Source organism: Alternaria viburni, assembly GCF_023758015.1.
Source record: "Alternaria viburni strain BMP 2772 chromosome Unknown scaffold_31, whole genome shotgun sequence".
Taxonomy (NCBI): Eukaryota; Fungi; Ascomycota; class Dothideomycetes; order Pleosporales; family Pleosporaceae; genus Alternaria; species Alternaria viburni.
Window position 1 is genome coordinate 355028 of NW_026055800.1, and position 21934 is coordinate 376961.

Here is a 21934-nt window from a genome sequence, read left to right on the forward strand (position 1 = left end):
TTTTGCTATTTTGCTTCCATTGCAACTAACTTGAAAGTGAATCAAGAAATGCCCTTCGTCTACCCAATGCACCTCTAAAGAAAGTCCAAAAACTCCATCCGCAAGATGCGCAATGCCGCTATATTCCTCAACATCCTGTTGCTTATATCTCTGACCTCTGTTGAACCGACCCGTCTCCGTCTAAGATTGAGCCCGTGTCGAAACTCTAAAAGTCCCAAAGTGTACCGAAAGCGTGCATACCCTCCTTGGCACACCCCTGCATCATCTCATCGTTGCCCTGGCTGTTGCTCGTAATGAAGATGACCTCAGCGCCGAATCGCTTCCACGTATCTCTCAACAACTCCATTGTGTCCGGGCGGCCACCCCGCTTCTTGCTATCCCAGAGTATCATGCGCTCGGGCTCGATGTGCTTGTGGATGAGACCTGTGACGGTGGGGCCGAATGTGCGCTCTTGGTCAGAGCCGATCCAGATGAGGAACCAGTTGGGAGATTGGATGCAGGTGGAGAGGGCGGCGCCGATGCCAGTACCGGTGCAGATACGTATGCCGCGTTTGAACATCGCAGAGGCGTGGCCGACGCCGGCTGTGATTGTGTTAGCAATGGAGATGCAAATGGAGTTATGCAAGAACATACCGAACTTGAGCTGTCTTGTCCACACAGTCTTTGGTGGATTGGCGACAAGGTTCTTGGTGAAGTCTCCTTGAACACCACAGATCATGTAGTGATGGGTAGCATTGCGTCCCTCGCTGATGATGCCGAAAGCGTGGTACTCCATGATGGACGTGCGACTGATTCGTCCTAGAAGACCTTGCTGCATGCCGCGCTCGAACTTGAGAACAGCGACTTTTGGTGAGGGGATCTCGACTTCGACTGGCACCTCTCGGAGGGTGACCCATGGGATGAGGATGCTGTAACTGGTCAGTAGGAGAAGCTGATAGAGGTATGGGCGCTCTTACAATACTGTCATGAAGACAGCGAACCATAGCTCTTGTGCACTGAGTAAGCTGTGGGCGTCGGTCCTCCACTCGCCACGCTTGATGTCGTAGGTGTTGCCCATGACCACGAAAACCCATGTCATCTAGCGAGCGTTAGTATCAGTTCTCGGAAGAACGCAATCGGGATGCATACTGCGAGGCCTAGCCATCCAACAAATCGGTGATGCTTCTCGAAAACATTGTGATAGGTGCTGACCAGGGCGTAAGCATGGTGTCACAGAGTTACACGTCCGCTGGGACTACTCACTTGCGGACCCAAGGGAAGGCGCTCAGAACCGAGATGATGATGAAGACGTTGGTGATGATACCGCTAGCGATCACAGCAGGGTGCTGTACGGCACGATATCTGATGATGTCGACGCACTTGTAGATGAGCCAACTGGGCTTTCTGTTAGTACTATTTGCAATGGATGTATGCAGGTCTACTTACGCAGCCCCAGACAATGCGCATCCAGAATGTATTCCCCCGACGTGCTGCAGGACAGATGTTGCAGCTAGCTTTACGCACACTGGTGCCCACTACGATGACTGGTCAGAAAGACTTGTGATAGAGACAGGGGAAGTACATACACCTAGTCCGTATATGGCGGCCATGTATAAGAAGCGCATCCATAACTCGTTTCTGAACAAGATGGCGGAGAGTAGGTTGCCCAGTACCAAAGCACCGAGGTGTTCCTCGCCATATTTGAAGCGACCACATGCCGTCAAGATGATCCCCGTGAGGTTGAGTGAGACGACGAATACGAAGAACTTCCTGTATGTATTGAACCAGAGGTCAAAAAGGATCCACCGGCTGATCTTTGGCTTTTGAGGTTTGGCTCCTGCCGGTTTCTTCACGGTAGTGTCCAGTGCAGCAGCATCGGTAGGTTTCCGTCCCTTTGGCAGTGAGAGTGAGAGCTCCGGTACGCTTGTGCATGGTGTTATGCCTTGGTGGACAGGGGAAGCAGGAAGCAATGACGAAACAGTATATGTCGACCTCTTCGGTTCCATATACACAAAGCCGGGTGCGGTCAACTCCAGTGTACTATCGTACATGCCCTTCTCTGCATCATCGAGCGAATCATCGCTACGATGGCTAGTAAGAGGGCTCTTCGGTGTGAGTGACATATTGCTGGTACGCGGGAACGAGACCAGGGTCCGAGGAGACAGGCGGGAGGACGATAACCTTGGAAGGCAAGGGCAACTGACAGGTGACGTTGGCCAAATTGGTAACAACGCAGGAGCGTTCGAGTGAACAAAGATTGGTAATGAGCACAGGCTAGACTGGGTGCTCTCAAGAAGTACTTATTGGGGAAGCAGCCATGAGGCGCACTGTCGTGTCATCTGGATCATCAAACCTTGCGGCGACACCATCCACAATTCATCTCTGGAGTATACGGTACCAATGTCCGTAAGCATCACAGTCAGACGAGCCCGATGATGGCACATTGTCCCAGACCAGCTTCCGTCGATCCCGGATAGATAGCTACCCAGCTGAACCAGTTGGCGGTCGGCGCCTCCACTCCGTGCTCAGCTCGTGAGGGATTCCCCGTGGGGAGGGCAAGGAAACCCGGGACGGCCTATGTCGGTAGTTTCTGCTCAACGTTGGGTTAGGAAGACAACCCCACAGCCTCGATATCGATCCGGAGACTTCTCTAGGCCGTGACGACGTCGTCATAACGCATCCGATATTACGGTCGTACAGATATGTCGGCAGGCTAGGATCACGCGACGAAGGTGGAATATTGCAAGAATATACTAGGGGGTCAATGCGGTGGCTTCGGTGTGACGGCTGGAAGTAACTTTTGGTGAAAAAGACAGGGATATAGAAAGCAGTAATAAGGCGGAAGCGCACGTTCCCGATTTCGGGACGTCCTTCAACCGCGTCTAGTTGCATTAGCGACGACGCGATAACGCGATAGTCAGCCATGCCGAGGCGCGCCCATCGCGAAGTCACTCAATCTAGCTAATCTTGATTTCTAGTTCTTCACGTACAGATCGACGTACTCGTCGATGTCCATGTTATCGAGCGACTTGGGGTCCTGCGCTAACGCGACGAGCTTGTCAACGTGTTGCGACGGGTAGTGCGGGCCGAGATGCCTCTTGAACTTGGCAAGAATCTCGGGCTTTGCTTCCTCACGACGCAACCGATGGCCAAGCGGAGCCTCGACAACCTCTTCCTCCAGCACGGTTCCGTCCTTGAGCGTTACGGTCAAGGCGTTGGAGATGGTGCGCTTCGCAGGGTCGTGGTAATCCTTGGTGAATTGCGGGTCCTCTACACAGCTAATGCGCTGGCGGAGAGACTCGACGAGTTCCGATGTAGCAGCTTCGCTGTCATCTGGGTAGTCAGTGGCTTCAAGGCGGTTGAAGACAAACATGGTGGAGACCATGTACTACCATCATGTCAGCACAGCCGGCGAACCACGAAGGGTAAGACTTACTTGAACGCAGTGATCACGGTCAGCAAAGTTCTCCATAGGCTTGAACTGCTTATCGATGATACGAATGCAGGCCTCATGCGTTCGGTTCACTACACCCTCAATGTCTTTGGCGCTCTTACCCATCGCTGCCAGCTTCTTGTTCAGGCGCTGTGCCGCTTCGACCGCAGTCTGTGAGTGGAACTCAGCTGGACGAAATTAGTAAATGGCTCCCGAGTAGCATTGACCTGAAAGAGTCGTCTTACCCGGATAAGAGACCTTGAAGAGAACGTTCTCCATGACGTAGCTGCCGTAGCCTCTCTGGAACTGGAAGGGCTTGCCGCCAAAGTTGACGTCGTAGAAGCCCCAGGTAGGAGCTGAGAGAACAGTAGGCAGACCCTGCTCGCCCTTCATGACCTTCAGCACGAGGTTGACGGCGGTCTGGCAAGCATCACCAGCGGCCCAGGACTTGCGCGACATGGTGTTGGGCGAGTGCCTGTAAGTACGCATAGACTGGCCATCGACAAACGCTTGCGAGATGGCATCCCGAGTCTGAGCCTCGCTGAGACCCATCATCTTGGAGACGACAGCTGTGGAGGCCAACTTGACCAGAATGACGTGGTCCAGGCCGACCTTGTTGAAGGAGTTCTCCAGGGCCATGCAGCCCTGGATTTCGTGTGCCCTGATCATGGCCTCGAGGACATCTCTGACCTTGAAGATCTTGCCATTGCCGAGATTGCCTCCAGCCTTGTTTGTTCGTGTAATCCAGTCGGCAGTTGCGAGGATCGCTCCCAGGTTGTCGGAGGGGTGGCCCCACTCGGCAGCTAGCCAGCAGTCGTTGAAGTCGAGCCATCGGATCATGGCACCAATGTTGAAGGCGCCGTTTATGGGGTCGAGCTGGTAGTTGGTACCGGGCACCTTGCAGCCGTTGGGGACAGTCGTGCCTTCCACAGTGGGACCCAGGATCTTCCTGCACTGCTCGAACTGCAGCCCCTCAAGACCGCAACCGAGCGTGTCAACGAAGACCCAGCGCGCGGTGTCGAACTATATGAAGTTTGATTAGCCGCGATACTCGCTGAGAGCGCAATTAGCTTACCGCAAGCTCGGAGTCGATGGGGGTGTTGTGGATGTAGTTTGCCATGTCCTTGATCTCAGGATCATACTCGCGCTTGCTCAGCGTCTGAGGCATGGAGCTCTTGAGGGCCGTCATGGTGGAGAAGGAGGATGCGGTTGCTGTGCGCGAAGTGATTGGGGTGGAAGGAGCAGTTCGCAGGGCAATTGGCCTTATGGCTCTCGATACGACACTGGACCGTGATCGGAGGTTTCGTGAAACGGTGCTGCACAGGTTGCGACTGAAGGCCGACATGTTGATTAGCGTCTGTCGTGCCGGACGACGTCAATGCAGCTTTGAAGAAAAGGGACAGTCGTACTTCGCGCTTTTGAGGGAACTGTAGGTCTTTGAGGAAGTTCAGGACATGAGCATCGCTCGGCTCGCAGAATTCGGGAGGATGGATAGACCGCCGTCAACCGAGGCAGTACATATCCGCCATCCGCACGGAAATGTCTTGCAGCGCCAGCGTGACAGGCCTCACGATGATATTCTCTCACTGCATATGTCTTTGATGATAACACTACGCTTGCATGGCTGCCGTCGCGACTCCATCTTGTGTGCGACTGTCTGCCCGCAATCTACTTGACTTGCTACCCCGCATCATCCCGCACATGTGCGCGGCAGGTACGCTTCGGCTACGGTGGCTGGGTCCCGCTTCCACATGCCTGCAAAGCCGCAGAGCCTCCGAAAACTAGACATTGAATCGTCTTTCTAGATCCTCGAGCTCATCATCGACTTCCCGGTCAAGCGCTTCTCCCGCCGCTCTTATACTTTCCAATTCCTCTTCTGTCCTGGCAAAATCATCAACTTGCAGCACCTGCTCCCCGACAGGAAAGCGGCATACATCAATCGCACCATCAAACGCTCTATCAGGACGCTTTACAGCATGTTCTCTATAGCCAACCAACATGCCTAATCTGCCCAGCCTCAGCATCCATCGCCTGACGTCTGCGAGTTGATATCCAATAGCCAATAACAAGGAGACTTCGAAAAGAATATCCTGCTCCCTTGAGAATGCACCATCCTCATCGACACCATTGATGAACGCATGGCTTCCAACGTACCAGAGAGTGAAGATGTAGTTCCAGCAACAACGCGACGCGGAAGCAACGGCGCAAAGCCTTCCGTACAGCAACTGCTCGTTCTTTATGCTGTAGTCGGCCGATAGATGCTGGGCGACAAGGACGCAGTTCTTCAGACGGTATGCCATGAGATGTGCTGTGCCGTCTCTAGAGTAAAGCTGCGTTTCGCGACACAACGCCGATGCGAGAATAGCATCGCGCAGGGAACGATCCAAGCTTGATTGGTTCTGTATGTCATATACAACGAATGAACGGTACGGCAGCTGGGATAGAGTCAGGTGCTGATGCAGTAGCCGTTGTATCTCCTTATCAAAGGCATCTAGCTAAGATCAGTTCTTGGACGTTGCAGTCGATGCATTCTCGTACTCACGACACACGAACCGCAGATCTAGCACTCTCCGCATGCCATAACATTGCCGCTCTTTGTGCTGCAAGTATGGATCCAAGGCATATCCAATGATCTGACTCCACAGCTCCACCGGCAAAGCTTCGACACCATTGAGACATGATTGCGGAATCTGCTTCAACCTCTCTTTCGCCTCTTTCGCAAGTCTCGCTTGTTTTTCCGCTCTCTCAATCATGCGAATGCTGTACATCGCGGGATAACCAATGGCGCGAACACCACTCATGAATCCATTGAAGATTGAGATCGGGATCTCGGGGCTGATATAATGCCATTCTTGCAGGAAAACATATAAAGTCCTGGAACCGAATGTTTTGCCATCAGGATACATTGCGGTAAGAGAGCTGCGTTCACCAACCCGCGGGTGCGATGTATGCAGTTAACGAATCCTGGTGCCTGATTTCCTAGCTATCGAACAGGCGTCCGTGCTTGGCTACCCGTCGCTCCTTCTACAACTTCAGAATAAATAGACGGCGGCTCTTCGGTTAACTCGAGAAAAGAATTTCAAGCCGCATTACCATGAACACGATCTTTCTATTAAAGTCTCTCATTCGAAAGCCCCTAAATAACTTGACGCAAGAAGTCTCATCTACCCCAATACCTACATCACAACTCGCAGGCATTGTCGCCCTCCCTACGGAACTATGGAGCATCATCATCGATTACACAGTTCTACAGCTCATGAACGAAGACAAACCTCCATTCGACGAGCTCACACCAGCACTTGATCTGCGACTTGTATGCCGTGAGTCCCTGCTCTGCACAAAGACACTAACGCAGTCGGGCCAACTAATTCCTATACCAGGGATATTCAACAAAGAAGTCCTACACGCTCTCGACACCAATATAACACTCGCACACTTCCCTCGTACATCATCCACCTACTTACTCATTTGGTGGTCTCATACCCAACGCAAATCTGGCCTCCATACTACGCTCTTTACCTCTGCGATTTTGAACACAGCCCATACAACAAACCTCCCTATCGTCTCTCAAGAGCTAGCTGTGCGTCTCCTGAATTGTCTCACAGTAGCCGAGAGTCTGTCCAGATTACAACACGCGCCATTCTATGAATACATTGGAAGCCTGGAAGAACCTCCGCTGTGGGATTTTTATACGGTGGATAAGCTGCACCGACTTTGTCATGCAGCAGCATTGTCAACCTGCTGTCAAGAGTACATGTGCCGACCTGAACAGTTTTACGCTAGATATGGGGAAGAGGGGAGGCTCAAGGCAGACGTGTGTCTAGAGGTTGCGCTGTTGGCGGCTTGTGGATATGAAGGCAAGAGGATTAAGAATGTGATGATTCGGCTTGCGAAGGCAGGGGCGCTAATAGGGCACGAGACAGTGTCCAAGAGGTGAAGACGACGGTTTTGAAGACGAAGAATATACTTTATCATTCTTGGTATCAACTAACTCTCTCACACCAATCAGCCAAGTGGCTCTTCTCTTGATATTGATTTTGGCGTTCCTGCCACTGTGGATCACCCAGATACACGTTCTCATAACTCTTTCCACATCCTCATATCGTTTGACTGGGTGTCGCAGGTGCCTCGGCGTTGGGATGAGGTCGTAGTGGGCTTGGCTTGTCGATTTGTCGCTACTTCTGAATTCTGCACGTTTACCAATCATCTTTGTCGGACTCATCGTCTGTAAACACGTCAGTATACTGCTAATCCAGCAAAAATGATTGTACTTACCACTGTGACTAACTTTTGACTTCCTTGCCGCAAGAGCACTAGCCAGTGCTCCAGCCAAGCCAGCATCTCCAGGTTGAGCTGCGCCACTGGCTCCTCCAGAAGCTCCTCCAGCAGGTTCCGCGCCAGGAACTGCCGCTGCACTGCGGTCCTTTTTCTCTGTATCTGAAACCTTCTTCAATCTCGCTCCTCCTCGAATATCCGCTAACAAGCCGTCTCGCCCTGGCGCTGGTTTGGGCAGAGGCGCGCCGCCGCTCGGTGGGGGCGGTGGGCCAGGTGGAGGTGGTGCCACAGCGCTTCGTGAAGGCATTGGCGGCGGCGGAGGAGGCACAGAGCCAGGAGGCAGGGGCGGTGGGGGCGGTGCGCCTGTGCTTGGCATAGGGGGTGGAGGAGGCGCTGAGCTGTTGGGCATCGGTGGAGGAGGGGGAATCGATCGTCCGGGCATGGGCGGCGGCGGAGGTGGTGTCGGTGCTACATTGCTTGTTGGGGGTAGAGGCGGTGGGACTGGTGCCGCGCTCGAAGGGGGTGCTGGTGTAGGTCGAGATGAAGACGGCGGTAGCGGAGGAGGCGGTGGTATGTTGTGGACAGGCGGTGGTGTCGGGGCTGCCGATGTCTTGGGTGGGAGCGGAGGAGGCGCGGATGGCGTGTCTCTCGCGGGAGGCGGTGGAGGAACTGGCCCTCGGCTTGGGGGTGGTGGAGGTGGGCCCGAGGGTACGCGGTTGCCTGTGAAGGGCGGAGGTACACCGAACTTGCCTCCCACTGGCCTTTCTTCGTCGGGTACGGGTGTTTTGGGCGGGCGCGGCGGCGGTGGAGGACCTGGGTTGGCTGCATTGGATGAGGCTCGCGACCTACCTGGTGGTGCAGGAGGTAGATTGGCGAACTTTCCTGCTTCCGCAAGTGGTGGAGGCGCTCTGAAGACTGGCTTTGGCGGTCCGGGAGACGGTGAAGCTTCGCGCGGTGGTGATGGTGGCGCAGGGCTTCCTGAGGAGTTGCGATTGAGGGCTGCGTCCGTCCTTGTTCTACGCGCTGGCGGAGGCGCGGGCGGAGGTCCTCGCTTGGAGCCACCTGTGTTCTGGGGGCTGAGAGATGCGGCCATGGGAGGCGCGCTCGGTGGGGGAGGCGGAGGCGCTCTGGATTTGCGCTGGTTATTCTCATCCTTGAGCTTCTCCTCCTGCTTCCGCTGCTCGATGTATAGCTTGATGAAATCGGCGTTTTCTTCGATCTGGTCCTCGGTGATGCCCATGGCCAGCAGTTCCTTCAACAGGGGCTGCCATGATGGGTCGGTAGTGTCGATGGCGGAGTTGCGAGCGCTTGTGGCGTTGGAGTGGGTGCTCTGCACAGGCGATGTGACGCTGACGGGTGGAATAATGGACGCTGGCGGCGGGCCAGGTGAGGAAGAATGGCGGTCACGTCCGGTGAGCCTTCCCAGCAGGCCGTGGCCATGGCCTCCGCCCTTTCCGTTGGCTGCGGGCGCGCTGGTGCCGGCGGATGCGCTGAAGGGTTTGTTCTTGGTGTTCTTGTGGGCGTTCTTTTCGCGGTCGTCGAGCTTCTTCTTGAACGTCTTGGCCTCCTTCTCGTCGGCAAAAGACAGACCGGCGAGACAGTCCTCGAGCTCAAAGGTGTGGAAGAAGACGCGGTCCTGGTTGTACGAGAAGGTGTCGTAGATCTCCTGGTCCCAGATGACACCGCGACTTTGGGGCTGCATCCGTCAGTCGTGCATTCTGTGCTGCGGCGTCCCTCGCACCTACCGATATGTCCACCATCTTGAGCCAGAAGGTGTTGCCGACCAGGTCGTTGGCCAGCACGACGGCGCCCTGCAGGCCCGTGTAGGTCCATCGGTGCCGGTCCGGGTAGGCGATGTACAACTTGGCGACGGCGACGGTGTGGATCTTGTTGGCCGACTTGGGCACGGTGCGCTTGACCGTCTGCTTGTCCTCGTCGGAGAGAATCGAAGGCATTGCGGCGTGCTTCGCGACCTCGAGCGCGGAATTGGAGGAGGTTTGGGCGTGCTCGAGTGCTCAGCCGTTGGGCTTGGGCGTGGCTGGTGGGGCGTGCTCCTCACTCCACTATTAGGCAGCACATGGGAAGAGTCGCAGTCGCTTGGTAAGCCAGTCGAGGCTGCGTGCGGATGGCGAGGTGAATGCTGAGGCGCCGCGCGGAGATTGCCACGGTGCTGGTAAGAAGAATGGCGGTGCTGGTGAAGGGGAGACGTCACTTGCGGCTAACCACCCGACTGGGCGGACAAGGGAGAAACCCATCCAACGCTTTCTGCCCCGTCACGTTTGCCGACCCACAGCAACCTCATCCGTAATCCATGGATTCATACAGCGACTTCAAATCATCACGAGATTCCACTTTCACTCTGCTCTTGAAAAATGTAACATTGACCCAAGATTCTTGCCATTGCACTCGCTGAAGGCATCGCGACTTTCTCACGCGACATTGCGTCCGCGAGGCCAATGCGGGACCAGTACCCTGTCAAGATGACGACGTCTCAAGCTCCTTTATGCCTCCGCTTCATGCATACATTTGTATGAGAAGACAGGCACGCACCCAGAGTTCATGGCCTCTAGCGTCAATTGTCTTTGTAATGCTCGGATCCAGCGCCGCTGACGCCGACGTTCCGACTACAAGGCCTCCAGCGAACGATGACACCTTGACGGCTTGGCATCATCCCAGTCGATTCAGGCAACACCACCGGTGACATGGAATAATGTAGATTGCAGCATCACGTCTATTTCTTTACTCGGCACACTTGCAGTCATGGACGATTTGTTTGATGGCTACATTGTGTTGGACGGCATAGGCGACTTCCTTGGGAGCAGCGTTCCTGCCAACGATCCCAAAGCACCTGACGATGTTCCGCAAACGATACACCATGCAGGAGTATCGAAGCAACCCATACGACCAAAAGAAAACAATGTGAACGGATCTGACCAATCGTACGCTTCTCACGCAATGCACAAAACTATACCTAACTCACATCTAGCAGCACCACCGCCTCTAGCGGCGACACACCCGCACCGACAGGGTTACGACAGCGACGCGGGCACACTAAAAGTCGTCTGGGCTGCATCCCGTGCAAGCGACGCAAGATCAAGGTACCGCATCCACTTCTCAGTGCCTCGTCATATCACTAAACTATGTTAGTGTCCAGAGACATGGCCTTCATGCGCGAACTGCGACAAGCGCGGACGTAAGTGTGGCGTTGCGAACTAAGATCAATATCTCACCAACTATTCTAGTGGTTTGCAGATACCCCGATGTATTCAAGCACGCACGGCGTGACTACATCGAGTCGGCAGTGTCAAGTCCTCGTCAAGTTGTTAAGCTTTCCGACACACCTACTATCTACAGCTCAGAAGATATGCAGCTGTTCCATCACTATCTCGTCTCAGCACATCCTTGGATCCCGCACGACTGGGAAGAGCTTTGGGTCACAGACGTTCCGGCAGCGTGCCATAAAGTGAGTGCAACCTCTCGCTCACCGTGCAAGAGACCTAACATCACTGACCACGCAGTACCCATATCTCATGGATGCTATGCTGGCTCTTGCTGGATCTCATCTTGCCGTTCAAGTTGAAAATCCACAGACTGCCCTGGCGGTCCAACATCGACAAAAAGCCATTGTTGGCCTCGAGGACGCCTTCGCTAGTTGGCCCCCGACGGCTGAGGAATCGTATATCATGTTAGCAACTTCTTACCTCCTGTGCTTCCAGTCAAGCTACATAGGTGACGGTTTTCTTGACCACTTTTTGTCCTTGCGGGGATGCTCGTTCCTCTCTCAGCTTATCATAGGCGAAGGCTTTCGCAGCCCTTTCTCCACACAGAAAGGCTTGGACACTATAGCTATGGACACCGCATTTACCAAGTTTCCTGAAGTCGACCAGGAACTTTTGCAAGAGGCTCTACTGTCTTTGAAATCCCTTTCCAGCATAATGGATGGAACTGGTATACATTCCATCGAGAAGGCCATTGTTGGCCAGCTCACCGAAACACTTCGACTCCTGCTGCACTCGGACCTGGAAATCGAAACTGACGAACTTCCAATACCTCGTGACTCGCCGTTGGGTCTCTTTCCGTTCGCTAACCCGATCTTACCACAAGATTTCGGGCTCGTGTTTGACAACATCGACTGGGAGAATGTTACGGATCCTCTTCCTGGCGCTCCATACCCCATCCGGTCTTTTGCAGCTATGATGGTCATCCTCACGATCTTCTCAACCTGGCCACACGAAGCACTCATGCGCATGTTTGACCGTACAAACCAGCTCGGCAACGTCGTCATGGCCCACTTTTGCGCTGTACGATTCATTCTGTCGTCGCTAGCTGCTCCAAAAATGGCTTTGAAAACTCCTACAAGAGCGACTGTTCAATGGAATGCTCTGATCATGGCAGCTATAGACGATGATGAAAGTGGAGAATGGACGAAATATGTGGAATGGCCAAGAAAGATATTACGATGTATGGAGGCTTGTTGTGAGAGACACAAAGGCTTTACCATGGATGACGTGCGCAGTATGCTGTTGAATGATCCTGGTGCTTTCAAAGAAGGAAGAGCACGGAGATACTGACCATCGAGACATCACGAATTGGCACACCAGCCTTGTATTAACCACATCGCTTGATCTGATTGCGCTCCACTCCGACTTTGTATTTACTAAGAAAGACATTCACCCACCTCTTATTTTCCGGTACACGTTCACCCAAGTTCATCAGTGAAACTCTCGATCCGTGCAGTACCCTGCAGGCGCCGCTGCACTACGCCCACCTCTTACAACACTCGTACTATAAATATGGCTCGATCGCGAAGGAATCGCACCAGACCGTATGCTCAAGTGAATAGGAAAACCATACGGTCGGTGCTCGTTGGCTAGTCCCCGCTATCGCTCTCACCTTCTTCGACCGCGACCAAGAAGTACTCCAACTCTCATTCTCCCGCGCAAAGCGAAAGACCCCAACGACTACCCGAAACAGCAACACTCAATATCTTCACCATGCTAGAAGCTCTTGTGATGGCCATCTTGAGGTTTCTGGCTCGCATCCTACTACTATGCATCAACTTCTGGACTTTCATCACCGATCTACCTTCAAGATGCACACGCCTTGTGCTAGCCCTTCTTGCATTCGATCCAATCGCCTGGCTCGGTTCGGCGATAGCGCTTACCCTATTCCTCGCGATTCGCTCAGGTTACCAGATGATTTTAGAGACCGCGAAGCTACTCGCCCTCAGAGAGGAGCTTGAGGCTGAACTCGAGCGTCATGTCGCGCTCAGAACAATCAGATGTGCGTATCTTTTCACTTATATTGGACAAGTAACTGACGTTACACAGTCAATCGGGTGCGCGCGGGTACTTACGACGAAGGAACTGTCGTGCAGGGTATCCACATCATTGCAGCGGACAAGTGGGATATGGTTATCTGCGGAATGGAAATTGCGGGTGGGCGGCGAGATGGGCATTTTTGGGCTCGCATTCGTGGAGCTGATGAGTGGATCAAGTTCGGAAGCCAGCTCGTCATCAACGGCAATGATGTTACCGAAGAGGTGGTAAACTCAGGTGGGCACGTAGATCTCCAGTGGGCAGAGACAGAGACACCACCAGAGTACAGACACCCCATAGACTAAAAATGGGACGTAACGAGGTAGCCAAGTACACAGGACACTTGACGACTATCCAGTCGTCAGCCCAATTCTATTCAAGCAAACCGGTTCTACAATCCTAGCCTTATCATCGCATTTACACCTGCATCCCAATTCCTGTCTCCCATCCCCATCACTATCCTCATACTTCGGTATCTTGATCCCTCTCGCCTTCTCCTGTTCTGTACTCGCAAACGTACAAACCTGCAAGTCATCATGTATATACCCCCAATCACTAAAATGATGCAACTCCTGCGGCTGCAACAGCATAGCAGCAGCCAGCGAATGCACAGGCGCATCACCCCATCTCTCATAGTAGAACCCGCCGTCCCGGTCTAGATAGTCAAAGACAGCACGATACGCATCCCCACGAAAGAAATCCATATCCGCAATCTCGAAATTTGACCAAAAGTGACACATGTTCCACAGATCACCCCGCTCATCCCTATTGCGCAGCGCAGCCAGCATGCGACGAAAAGGCCACGGCATCCAGCTTGCGTCGATCATGGCAGTCCAGAGCGTGGAGGTGGGGAGACGGTATTCGTTCTTGTAGAGGGAGAGTTTGCGGAAGAGGGAGGGGACGGTTTGGCCGCGCTCCCAGAGGGCGGTTGTGTAGCCGTAGCGTTTCTTGTGGCGGGCCATTTCGACAAAGGGGTCGTAGGTTATGGCGCAGGTGAAGGATATGCTGGGTTCGACGCGCCAGTAGTATTTGTAGGGGAGGAGGGCGGGGTGGTCGTAGAAGAAGCTGTGGGGTTGTTGTCAGTGTTGTGCGCTGAGTATGGGAGAGGCTTGGGGTAGACGATGCGACGTACCCAGATTGGAAGCGGCACATGTGGTGGTAGCTCTCTAGTCCTCCGTATTGTATACCCCGGTTCTTCATATCCTGCATGCTCTTCTTCGCGCGGTCTTGGTCGATCCATTCGGGATACCCCCACATCTCCTTGGGTATGACTTCGAACTTGACGTCTGCGCCTTCCCCTACTGCCTTGCCCACTTTCCGCTTGAAGTCCTCGGTCCATTCCTCATCGTTTAGGAAAACCCAGGGATAACCAAAGTTGTCGTTGAACTGTTCCTGCACGCTTCGCACGCTTGAAACTGCACCCTTGACTTCCGAGTTGCGTGCGAGCATCATGAATACGGCGGATTCGCGCGCGGTCGTATTCAGGACGGGGTCCTGACATCCTGTGTAGAAGGGCGCATCGAGGGGCGGCGACGGGCGGGGGACATCGTAGTTGCGTCCGTGAACGTATGCTTCGACGAGCAACAAAGAAGCGATAGCCAAGATCAACTTCCAGTGCGACTGCGCTGTGCGCGATAGTGAGCGTAGCGGATGGCTCCCTGGTCGCGTAAGAAGTTTGGGCATAGCGACGTGCCCATAATGTTTAACAGGAAGTCGAGAGAGGACACCGTGCGAAAACGCGATGAGACTGCCCAGCCCATTCCTTCTTCACGGGTGGCTGCATGAGAGCCATCATAGTTGCTGCGCCCGTCCCCTAAGGCCAGATACGGCCTTATTGCCCGCCTGAACAGGGCCGTTCTAGCCGTTTGATTGATGCATCCCCGGACCCCATGGGCGTTAGCAATTGACGGTCAGAGGAACAAACACACGCTTGGATCTGCCCTTTTACTAGGGCGGGACGAGCATGATAGGGGCATATGGATATCAATGAATGATGTAAATTAGATGTCTGGCACAAAGTCCAGGTGCTGCTCAGTGTGGTACGGTGATGGCAGTACCAACTTAACAGCCAAGGGACCTCGGAAGTAGATGCATGGCTGCCTAGCCATGTCAGGTTAGCCCAGGGCTGTCAGGGAGCCTAAACTCGAAAGAGACATGCATGTGTTTATGTGCAAACGGCGATTGAGACAGCTTTCTTGAATATGTGTGATTGATTACGATGCTCTAGAATGGTATGGGGATAGTGCGGCCTTCTGGGCTTGCGAAGTGCTGTAGCTGCTTGCGACTATGCTTTGCCTTGTGCGACCACATCTATAGGAACATGTCGGAGATCAATGTCTACGGCAACACGGACATTGAGCTGTAGAATGGATGCATTGAAGGTTCGTTTGGTCACTGCATTCGTAAAGCAACATCTTTGTGCCCTCTGAAAGAACGTAAACTACCTAGGTACCTAGGTAGTAGGCAATTCGACACGCAATGGAAACGGGCAACGCGAGTTCAAGAGCGGAGGCTCATCAACATCACCCAGCAAGAAGAGCTTGATAGTTCACCGATCGGTGCGATATTCGTTTTAATCACCAAGAAAAGAAGAATACGAAGCAGGTGTTGCAAATTACTCAAAGGGGCAAAGCATACATACGGAAGCTGAACAGGGTATCGGGTCGTGCAACAGCGATCCACAATGACGTACAACAGGCGGTGGTTCGCAGCAATACGCAACAATCCAAAAGAAGCAGTCCAAAGTGTCACAAACGACACGAGAAGGGTACGGCATCCGAAGCAAACTGAGACATGCGCAAAACGAGACGTGGGTATTCCCAAAAGCAAAGGGTCCTGCAAAACGCAACCAAAACGCCATGAGCCGTGGGGCTTTTCAATCTCTCAGGTATCCCCCAGTGTTTTCCATGCCGCGAGGCTTTCCATTCTTAGTAGGTATAGTGTGGGTATCCGTGGGGACGAGGTATGTCTGTTCGTAGCGGTAAAGGAGTGTAGGTAGGTTGGTGGGTGTAAGGTAGCTTGTGGTACTGGTGCCGGTCCAGCGTACTGGAATGCGTTCATATCCGGCGGTCTAGACGGTCGACGCGCGACTTGAAGCCCTTGACAATCTCTCCAATGCGACGGACTTTGTCGAATTCTACTTGGAGCTCGTCGATTTCGCGGAGGATGGCACGGAAGCGGGCGATTTCAGCGTCGGCCATTTGCATGGCGTTGCCGGCGCGGTCGTACTGTATTTGGGTTGCTGTTTGTGTCTGCTGGGTGAGCTGGCCATTGTCAGTACTACACCACTAACAATCGACACCGTGTGAAGCTATGAACATGACAACTCACATACTGCCAGCGCTGCTGGATGGAGTACATCAGACGGTCAAAGTGGGCGCTGAGCGCCTGCAAACTGGAAGGATCCAGGAGGAGACGGCCTTGGCTGGAGGCGTGAGAGGCAGCGCGCGAGGAATTGGAGCCTTGCTGCGAGGCGGCAATTTGCTGCTGGAGATATCTGCTCTCGCTCGAGTTGAGGCCCAGGTCAGACACTGGGATGGCGGACATGTGCACATAATTATCTTAAGAACATGGTCGATCGGGAAGTCTGCGCCCTGGCTTCCGCGTGTGTGACGGCTGGAGAGGATGCGGGCGGAGCAATTGTTACTAGTGGGCTACGACTGCTGGGAAACGTTACAGCAGGCCTGCGTGGAGGAGGAAGGGGAAATATGCACGCTGATGTGGTTTGGGATCAAAGGGCGAGTGAGATGCGCCAAGCGGCCAGTCCGGCTCTCAAACCCTCTCACCAAAAAGCAAAGGCCTGCGAACGCCCATCTATCCCACACCCTCATCTCCTCTTAGCCGGCTGCAGCCCTATGTACTGCCGTCCCCATGCGCCCGTACGCAGCCGCCCTGAGCTGTCGCCCAAGCTGCACATGCTGATATCCGCGACGCAGCGCGTATCGTACTGGGCGAGCAGGCGGTCAGCGCATTCACCCACTGCGACATGCTGCTGAACCACGACTGCTTGCTTTTGCGCCCGTACGACCATAGCGCTGTGCCGCACTCGAACTTGTCACGCCCATTAAAGCGCGGGATAGTGTCTCCGCACCCACACCCTCTCCACAATCAGCGACAAGGATGCATTGATTGTGCCGCGAGGTTCATGGGTGAATGTTGACCCCACCAGCTCGCATCAGGAGGGGTAGGGTACTCCTGGCAGGCCGTGGACGAACCAGATGCAGAAGGTGACAATGATATGAGAGCGTGACGACCAGGTGCCGCTGGAGGAGCACTCCAAGTATCAAGCCTCCATGTTCCTACTGCCCGTGGTATGGCACGCGGTGCTTCGCCATGGCGTTGGTGGATGTTGTCTTGCCGAGGCTGAATGCATGCCAGGCAATGCTAGCACAATGTCTCCTGAACGCGTACATTCCGTGTCAGATTTTATGCAAACTCTGTGGAGTCAATGTAGCAAACTTAATTCTTCGTTGAGACAGAGTAAGCTGATCTTTGGATTATTCTAGACTCGAACCCAACATATGCACTGTAAAAGAACTCTTTGTATCATCTAATACAGATAGTTGTAACACTCGAAGAAACTACGCAACATACAATACAGCCCTTTCGTGGCTGCATTGTCTGTTAGGAGGCGTCTTCGTATGTTACAACCACTGGCCAAGATGTTATTCGATAGTCTCTAGCTGCGACAGATACTAACGTCGTCGATCATCGTACAGATACAGAGGTATAAAAGGAAAAGAAAAGAAAGGGGGTATATACACCAAGCCGTCCAAACGCTATGCACAAATGAAGGTAAAGAAAAGTACACCCACGCCCTATAAGGCGTAGTTCTCGGCGTGGAGGAAAATCTCATCGCGCCCACTGTCACTCCACACACTCCTTTGGAGTTGCGCAATCGTCTCACTCACACTAACGCGCATGGTGGGGGGTCCGCAAACGAACACACACGTTCTGCGCCCAAAGTTCTTGCTCAGTCCCTTGAGCAGATATGGTATATCCGGACGTCCGTACTCGGTGCTCCAGCCATCCTTCTTCTTGACGGCCGCAGGTAGAAATGCGAAGCGCATGAGGTTCTTTTGGAACTCGGTGGGTGTCGACGGGAAACCGAAGTCGAAACCCTGCCCGCCTTCGGTAGGGTTGTGGGAGATGTCCGGATTAATCGCGCCGGAACCCGAAGAGACGGCTTGACTGATGTCGAGGGACAAGTTGCGTTCTTGACGTCGGGCAGCAAGGCCGCGTGGCGCAGGCGCTATAAGGTCGGGGTTCGAGCTATGTGCTGATTCGGCAGAGTTTCGACCGCTGTTGTAACTTGGACGTGGTGGTGCGAGGTGGCCCCGATTGATGGGGACCATGTGCGCTTGTGGAAGCGCTGTGATGCTGTCTTCGTTCTCGCGACGCAGCTCAGACTCCTTCTCTGGGTCTCCCTGCGCTTCGTCACGGATGAGAGCCGAGTGTCGTTTTGAGGAAATACCGGAAACACCGGAAAGGCGGTGGTCGGCGATGTTCTGGAAAGCATCGTTGACCTTGTCGTGAAAGAACATCGACACAGGACGGGTAGGCGTCTTTGCGCTGACAAGTCCGCCGTTTAGGTTGCGCTTCGCGGCGGTAATGTAGAATTGGCACTCGACCGTCTCGGGAGGAGCATACTCGCGGCAGATGCGCAGTTCCTCTTTGAACCACTCCATAGTTTCGGGACGCTTGAGGGCCCAGATCACATGGATCTTACGGGTAACAGCTTTGCCATCGCGCATCTTCTTGATAAGAGACAGCAACTGCGAGACAATGGCAGTGATACCACTGCCTCCAGCAATGAGTACGACGTCATCAAACGCCTCAATACGCCTCTGCATGCCTCCGTACGGACCATCGACAAAGGCACGGTATGTGTGCCATGGACCGTGATCGAGAGCGTTGTTGAGGACCTTTCTCGTGAAGCCGCCGAATGGGCGGAAGACGAGGACCATGTCTCGGTAGCCCTCGCCGTACTCCGAAGGGAAGTCCTCGCTGCATAGCGAAGCGATGGTGAAGGGGTGGTTTTCGAAGACCGAGATTCCAGGCATGCGGAGATAGACGTACTGTCCAGGTCTCCACCGCATCTTGGTTGGGATGGTGATCTTGATGGCGTTTTCTGGCATGAGCGTCACGGCGGCCTCATCGCCAATGAGCCAGGATAGCTGGCCTGGGCGAGTCCAGTTCAGGTAGAACAGGCGCATGAAGTAGGAGAGGAGCCAGATTCCCAGAGTAGACAGTAAGTAGTGCCATGACGTTAGGTAATTGTTGCAATGCCAGAACATCATTCCGAGGAAGACAATGGCAACGGGTACGTGCAGAGCCACGAACAGTTCGTACATTCGGTGGCGGAGAGGCGCAATAGAGTGCGTACACAGGAAGCACAGTGGCACGAGTGCTGCAATACCTGAAAATTGTCAGTACTTGATCGGTCATTGGGGAGGGTAGTCGTACCAGTTCCGTAAATGTACATCCCGCTCTGTTGCTGAAGCAGCTGCTGGAACGCTTCCTGCGCGCCCTTCTCCCAGACGGGCGTGACGTAGAAGGGGACAGTATGCAAGATGCTCAGCAACAGGCAGATGTACGCCGCCCATCTGTGCAACACATTCAATCGCTCATGGCTAATGCCAGTGATCATCGAGATGAGGTTTGCCTTGGTTGCAAGCGCAACGATCCATGGCATCAGTGCCACGGCCATCATGCCTGAGCGAACGGCCAATGGAGGCGAACCATAAGCGATGCTGTCCCAGAACAGCGGCTGCGGAAGGGTGCAGTATAGAACTCCAAGGATCAGAGCTAAGAAGACTATCACGACGATAGCCAAAGATGGGAACACGATTGGCCTCCATCCCTTCTTCACCCTGATCTGTGGGATTGGCCGGTAGAAGATGAACCGGAAGAACGCCACCAGGTTGTTGATCGGCCCGACAGAAGAAACGCTGGATTGTTGTTTTGGCGCGCTGGGTAGCGGGCCTTCGCGAGGAAAGAACTTCATGGTGGACTTGTCAGTATCAAGTACCGACATCTCGTAATCTGTGTCGGGAGAGGATGTCGTCGAGGACTGTAATACCTCTTCTTGGTGTAGTGCTGTCCGGATCTTGTCCGTGAATAGATGATAGTATCGCATCAAGGCTGCGATGACAAGCAGAGGTATGCAAAAGTAGACATATGCGAGCGCATATTTACCACTTTTGTTCCACGGGTCCACGGTGTTGGCTTCTATGAGACCAGCTGGGCTTGTGCTGTTGAAAGGTATGTTCACACGTCGAAGCAATGCCGAGACGGACTCGACAATCTCTCTTTCTGTGTGCGACACTACCACGCCCAGCTGCTCCATGGCCACACCCGTCCGCTCCACGAGAGCTTCCCGAAGGACCGGCATATTCGCGTCGTTGGGTTTGTTTTCGCAACAATTGGCGTGGTGGTCGTGAAACACTTCTGCCAGCAGAAGCCGGAATACTGCGGGAATGCGTCCTAGGCCAACGGATATTGATTTGGGGTAGCAGAGGCTTAATGAACATCCGGGGGTCCGTTCCTACATGGGTACCGAGATGTAGGATTTGCTGTGACAATGCGTGCAAGGTGCAGCGGAACCTGGATCCGGGGGTGTGTCCTACGGTGGCGCAGAGGTTCCCGTGTAGCAACGACTTATCCACCGCTTAATCCGACATACAATGCGATAGAGGCGATTAAAGATGTTCGGTATAGGCGCAAACGGGTACGAACAAACAAAAAAAGACGTAACAGCGAAATGCTTATGTTCAGATACCGTGCGCGAGCAGCAGTCCGGTTCCTTAAGTTCCATGCGCAAGTGGAGTGCGGGTGACTCGCAAGGGTAAGAACCGTCGTATCGTGGCAGCAAATGGTAAATGATATTCAACCGCTCACCAGAACCCGCGCTATTGGGCCAAGGTGTGATAGCAAGTCATACAGGGGTCCCTAAAAGAGAAATGACGGATCCAAAGCGCCGTCACATTCGCGGGCTGCAGCAATACACATTAAATTATCGGAGGGCTGCTATCGCCTCGCTGCGCACTGCGCATCATGCAGGATCAGCGCTGTGACTGGCGAGTGGCGGTCCGTCATGGAAGCGGACCGGCCTTGGTCATCCTTTTCGGGCGGGAGGCGCTCTCGGTTGCAGCGGACATCGCCATTCGATCTGTGCCCGTTTCTTACATGCTGTTCATCTCCAGAACGTCCTGGAGGTGTTGCACTGCATCAACGTCCCAACCCCCTCCTTACCGAGTTTCCATCTGATGTGAGACAACTCGTCATCGTAGGGCCATAGCATAACTCGCTCAACAACCTAGTGTCATAGCGTGTTAGTATAGGTACCAAGACGCACCTCGCAACCGTATCACAGACTTCAGGGTTCCCGCCCCTCGGTAGCTCAGGTCCATCTGGTGGACCTGAATGGGCTGGCCTTTCGTTCGCATGACCACAGATTGGGCGAATTGGGCGACTGAAGCCCCGAGGCCAGCAGCCCTGCTGGAAAGACTTGCAGCGAATGCATGGGAAAAAGCAGGCCGGTGGAGCGGGGTGCATTGGTGATGCGAAGCTTTGACTGGGTATCGATCGAGGTTTTAAGCGCTGACGATCCGAATCGAGTTTAGCGCAAAGTCAAGCTTTTGATAGGGATGCCGCGCTCGGTCCTCGTTGGTTGGAACAATTCATCCGACACTTCACACCACGAAGGACACTACAGCACGAGCGTTGAAGCTCGGTAGATCGCTGGAAAAGCTCATGAAAAGAGTCGGTCAAGTCGGTCAAGGGTCTGATCGCACGGCGTGGGTCGGTCCACCCTTCTTCCCGTTCCATCTCTGGGCAGGAGTGGGTCCTCTCTATCGCGAAGTTCTGCCACGACTCGGTTCTGATCTCAGATTCGCCAAACGACAAGATGCGGTCACAGCCCGGCATC

At 53.9% G+C, this 21934-nt stretch overlaps 7 protein-coding genes across 7 annotated transcripts; 1 reads left to right on the forward strand and 6 right to left on the reverse strand.

Annotated features, from left to right (window-relative positions):
- Positions 1–205: 205 nt before the first annotated feature.
- Positions 206–2102, reverse strand: J4E79_010580 (uncharacterized protein; the record flags this gene model as incomplete). The annotated part of the gene is made up of 7 exons (XM_049359416.1): positions 206–582; positions 634–908; positions 957–1078; positions 1129–1186; positions 1243–1374; positions 1426–1514; positions 1566–2102. The coding sequence occupies 7 exons, from the start codon at positions 2100–2102 to the stop codon at positions 206–208; spliced, it is 1590 nt and encodes a 529-aa protein (XP_049206227.1).
- Positions 2103–2953: 851 nt separating this feature from the next.
- On the reverse strand, positions 2954–4757 carry PDH1 (ATP-binding cassette transporter CGR1; the record flags this gene model as incomplete). Its single annotated transcript, XM_049359417.1, has 4 exons — positions 2954–3367; positions 3416–3600; positions 3658–4435; positions 4488–4757. The coding sequence occupies 4 exons, from the start codon at positions 4755–4757 to the stop codon at positions 2954–2956; spliced, it is 1647 nt and encodes a 548-aa protein (XP_049206228.1).
- Positions 4758–7608: 2851 nt separating this feature from the next.
- Positions 7609–9642, reverse strand: J4E79_010582 (uncharacterized protein; the record flags this gene model as incomplete). Its single annotated transcript, XM_049359418.1, has 3 exons — positions 7609–7637; positions 7688–9383; positions 9433–9642. The coding sequence occupies 3 exons, from the start codon at positions 9640–9642 to the stop codon at positions 7609–7611; spliced, it is 1935 nt and encodes a 644-aa protein (XP_049206229.1).
- Positions 9643–10845: 1203 nt separating this feature from the next.
- Positions 10846–13310, forward strand: J4E79_010583 (uncharacterized protein; the record flags this gene model as incomplete). The annotated part of the gene is made up of 5 exons (XM_049359419.1): positions 10846–10880; positions 10940–11150; positions 11206–12148; positions 12662–12970; positions 13018–13310. The coding sequence occupies 5 exons, from the start codon at positions 10846–10848 to the stop codon at positions 13308–13310; spliced, it is 1791 nt and encodes a 596-aa protein (XP_049206230.1).
- A 45-nt stretch (positions 13311–13355) lies between these two features.
- Positions 13356–14688, reverse strand: J4E79_010584 (uncharacterized protein; the record flags this gene model as incomplete). Its single annotated transcript, XM_049359420.1, has 2 exons — positions 13356–14070; positions 14138–14688. The coding sequence occupies 2 exons, from the start codon at positions 14686–14688 to the stop codon at positions 13356–13358; spliced, it is 1266 nt and encodes a 421-aa protein (XP_049206231.1).
- A 1373-nt stretch (positions 14689–16061) lies between these two features.
- J4E79_010585 (uncharacterized protein) lies at positions 16062–16551 on the reverse strand (the record flags this gene model as incomplete). Its single annotated transcript, XM_049359421.1, has 2 exons — positions 16062–16268; positions 16336–16551. The coding sequence occupies 2 exons, from the start codon at positions 16549–16551 to the stop codon at positions 16062–16064; spliced, it is 423 nt and encodes a 140-aa protein (XP_049206232.1).
- Positions 16552–17822: 1271 nt separating this feature from the next.
- On the reverse strand, positions 17823–20398 carry J4E79_010586 (uncharacterized protein; the record flags this gene model as incomplete). Its single annotated transcript, XM_049359422.1, has 2 exons — positions 17823–19423; positions 19471–20398. The coding sequence occupies 2 exons, from the start codon at positions 20396–20398 to the stop codon at positions 17823–17825; spliced, it is 2529 nt and encodes an 842-aa protein (XP_049206233.1).
- Positions 20399–21934: the final 1536 nt, after the last annotated feature.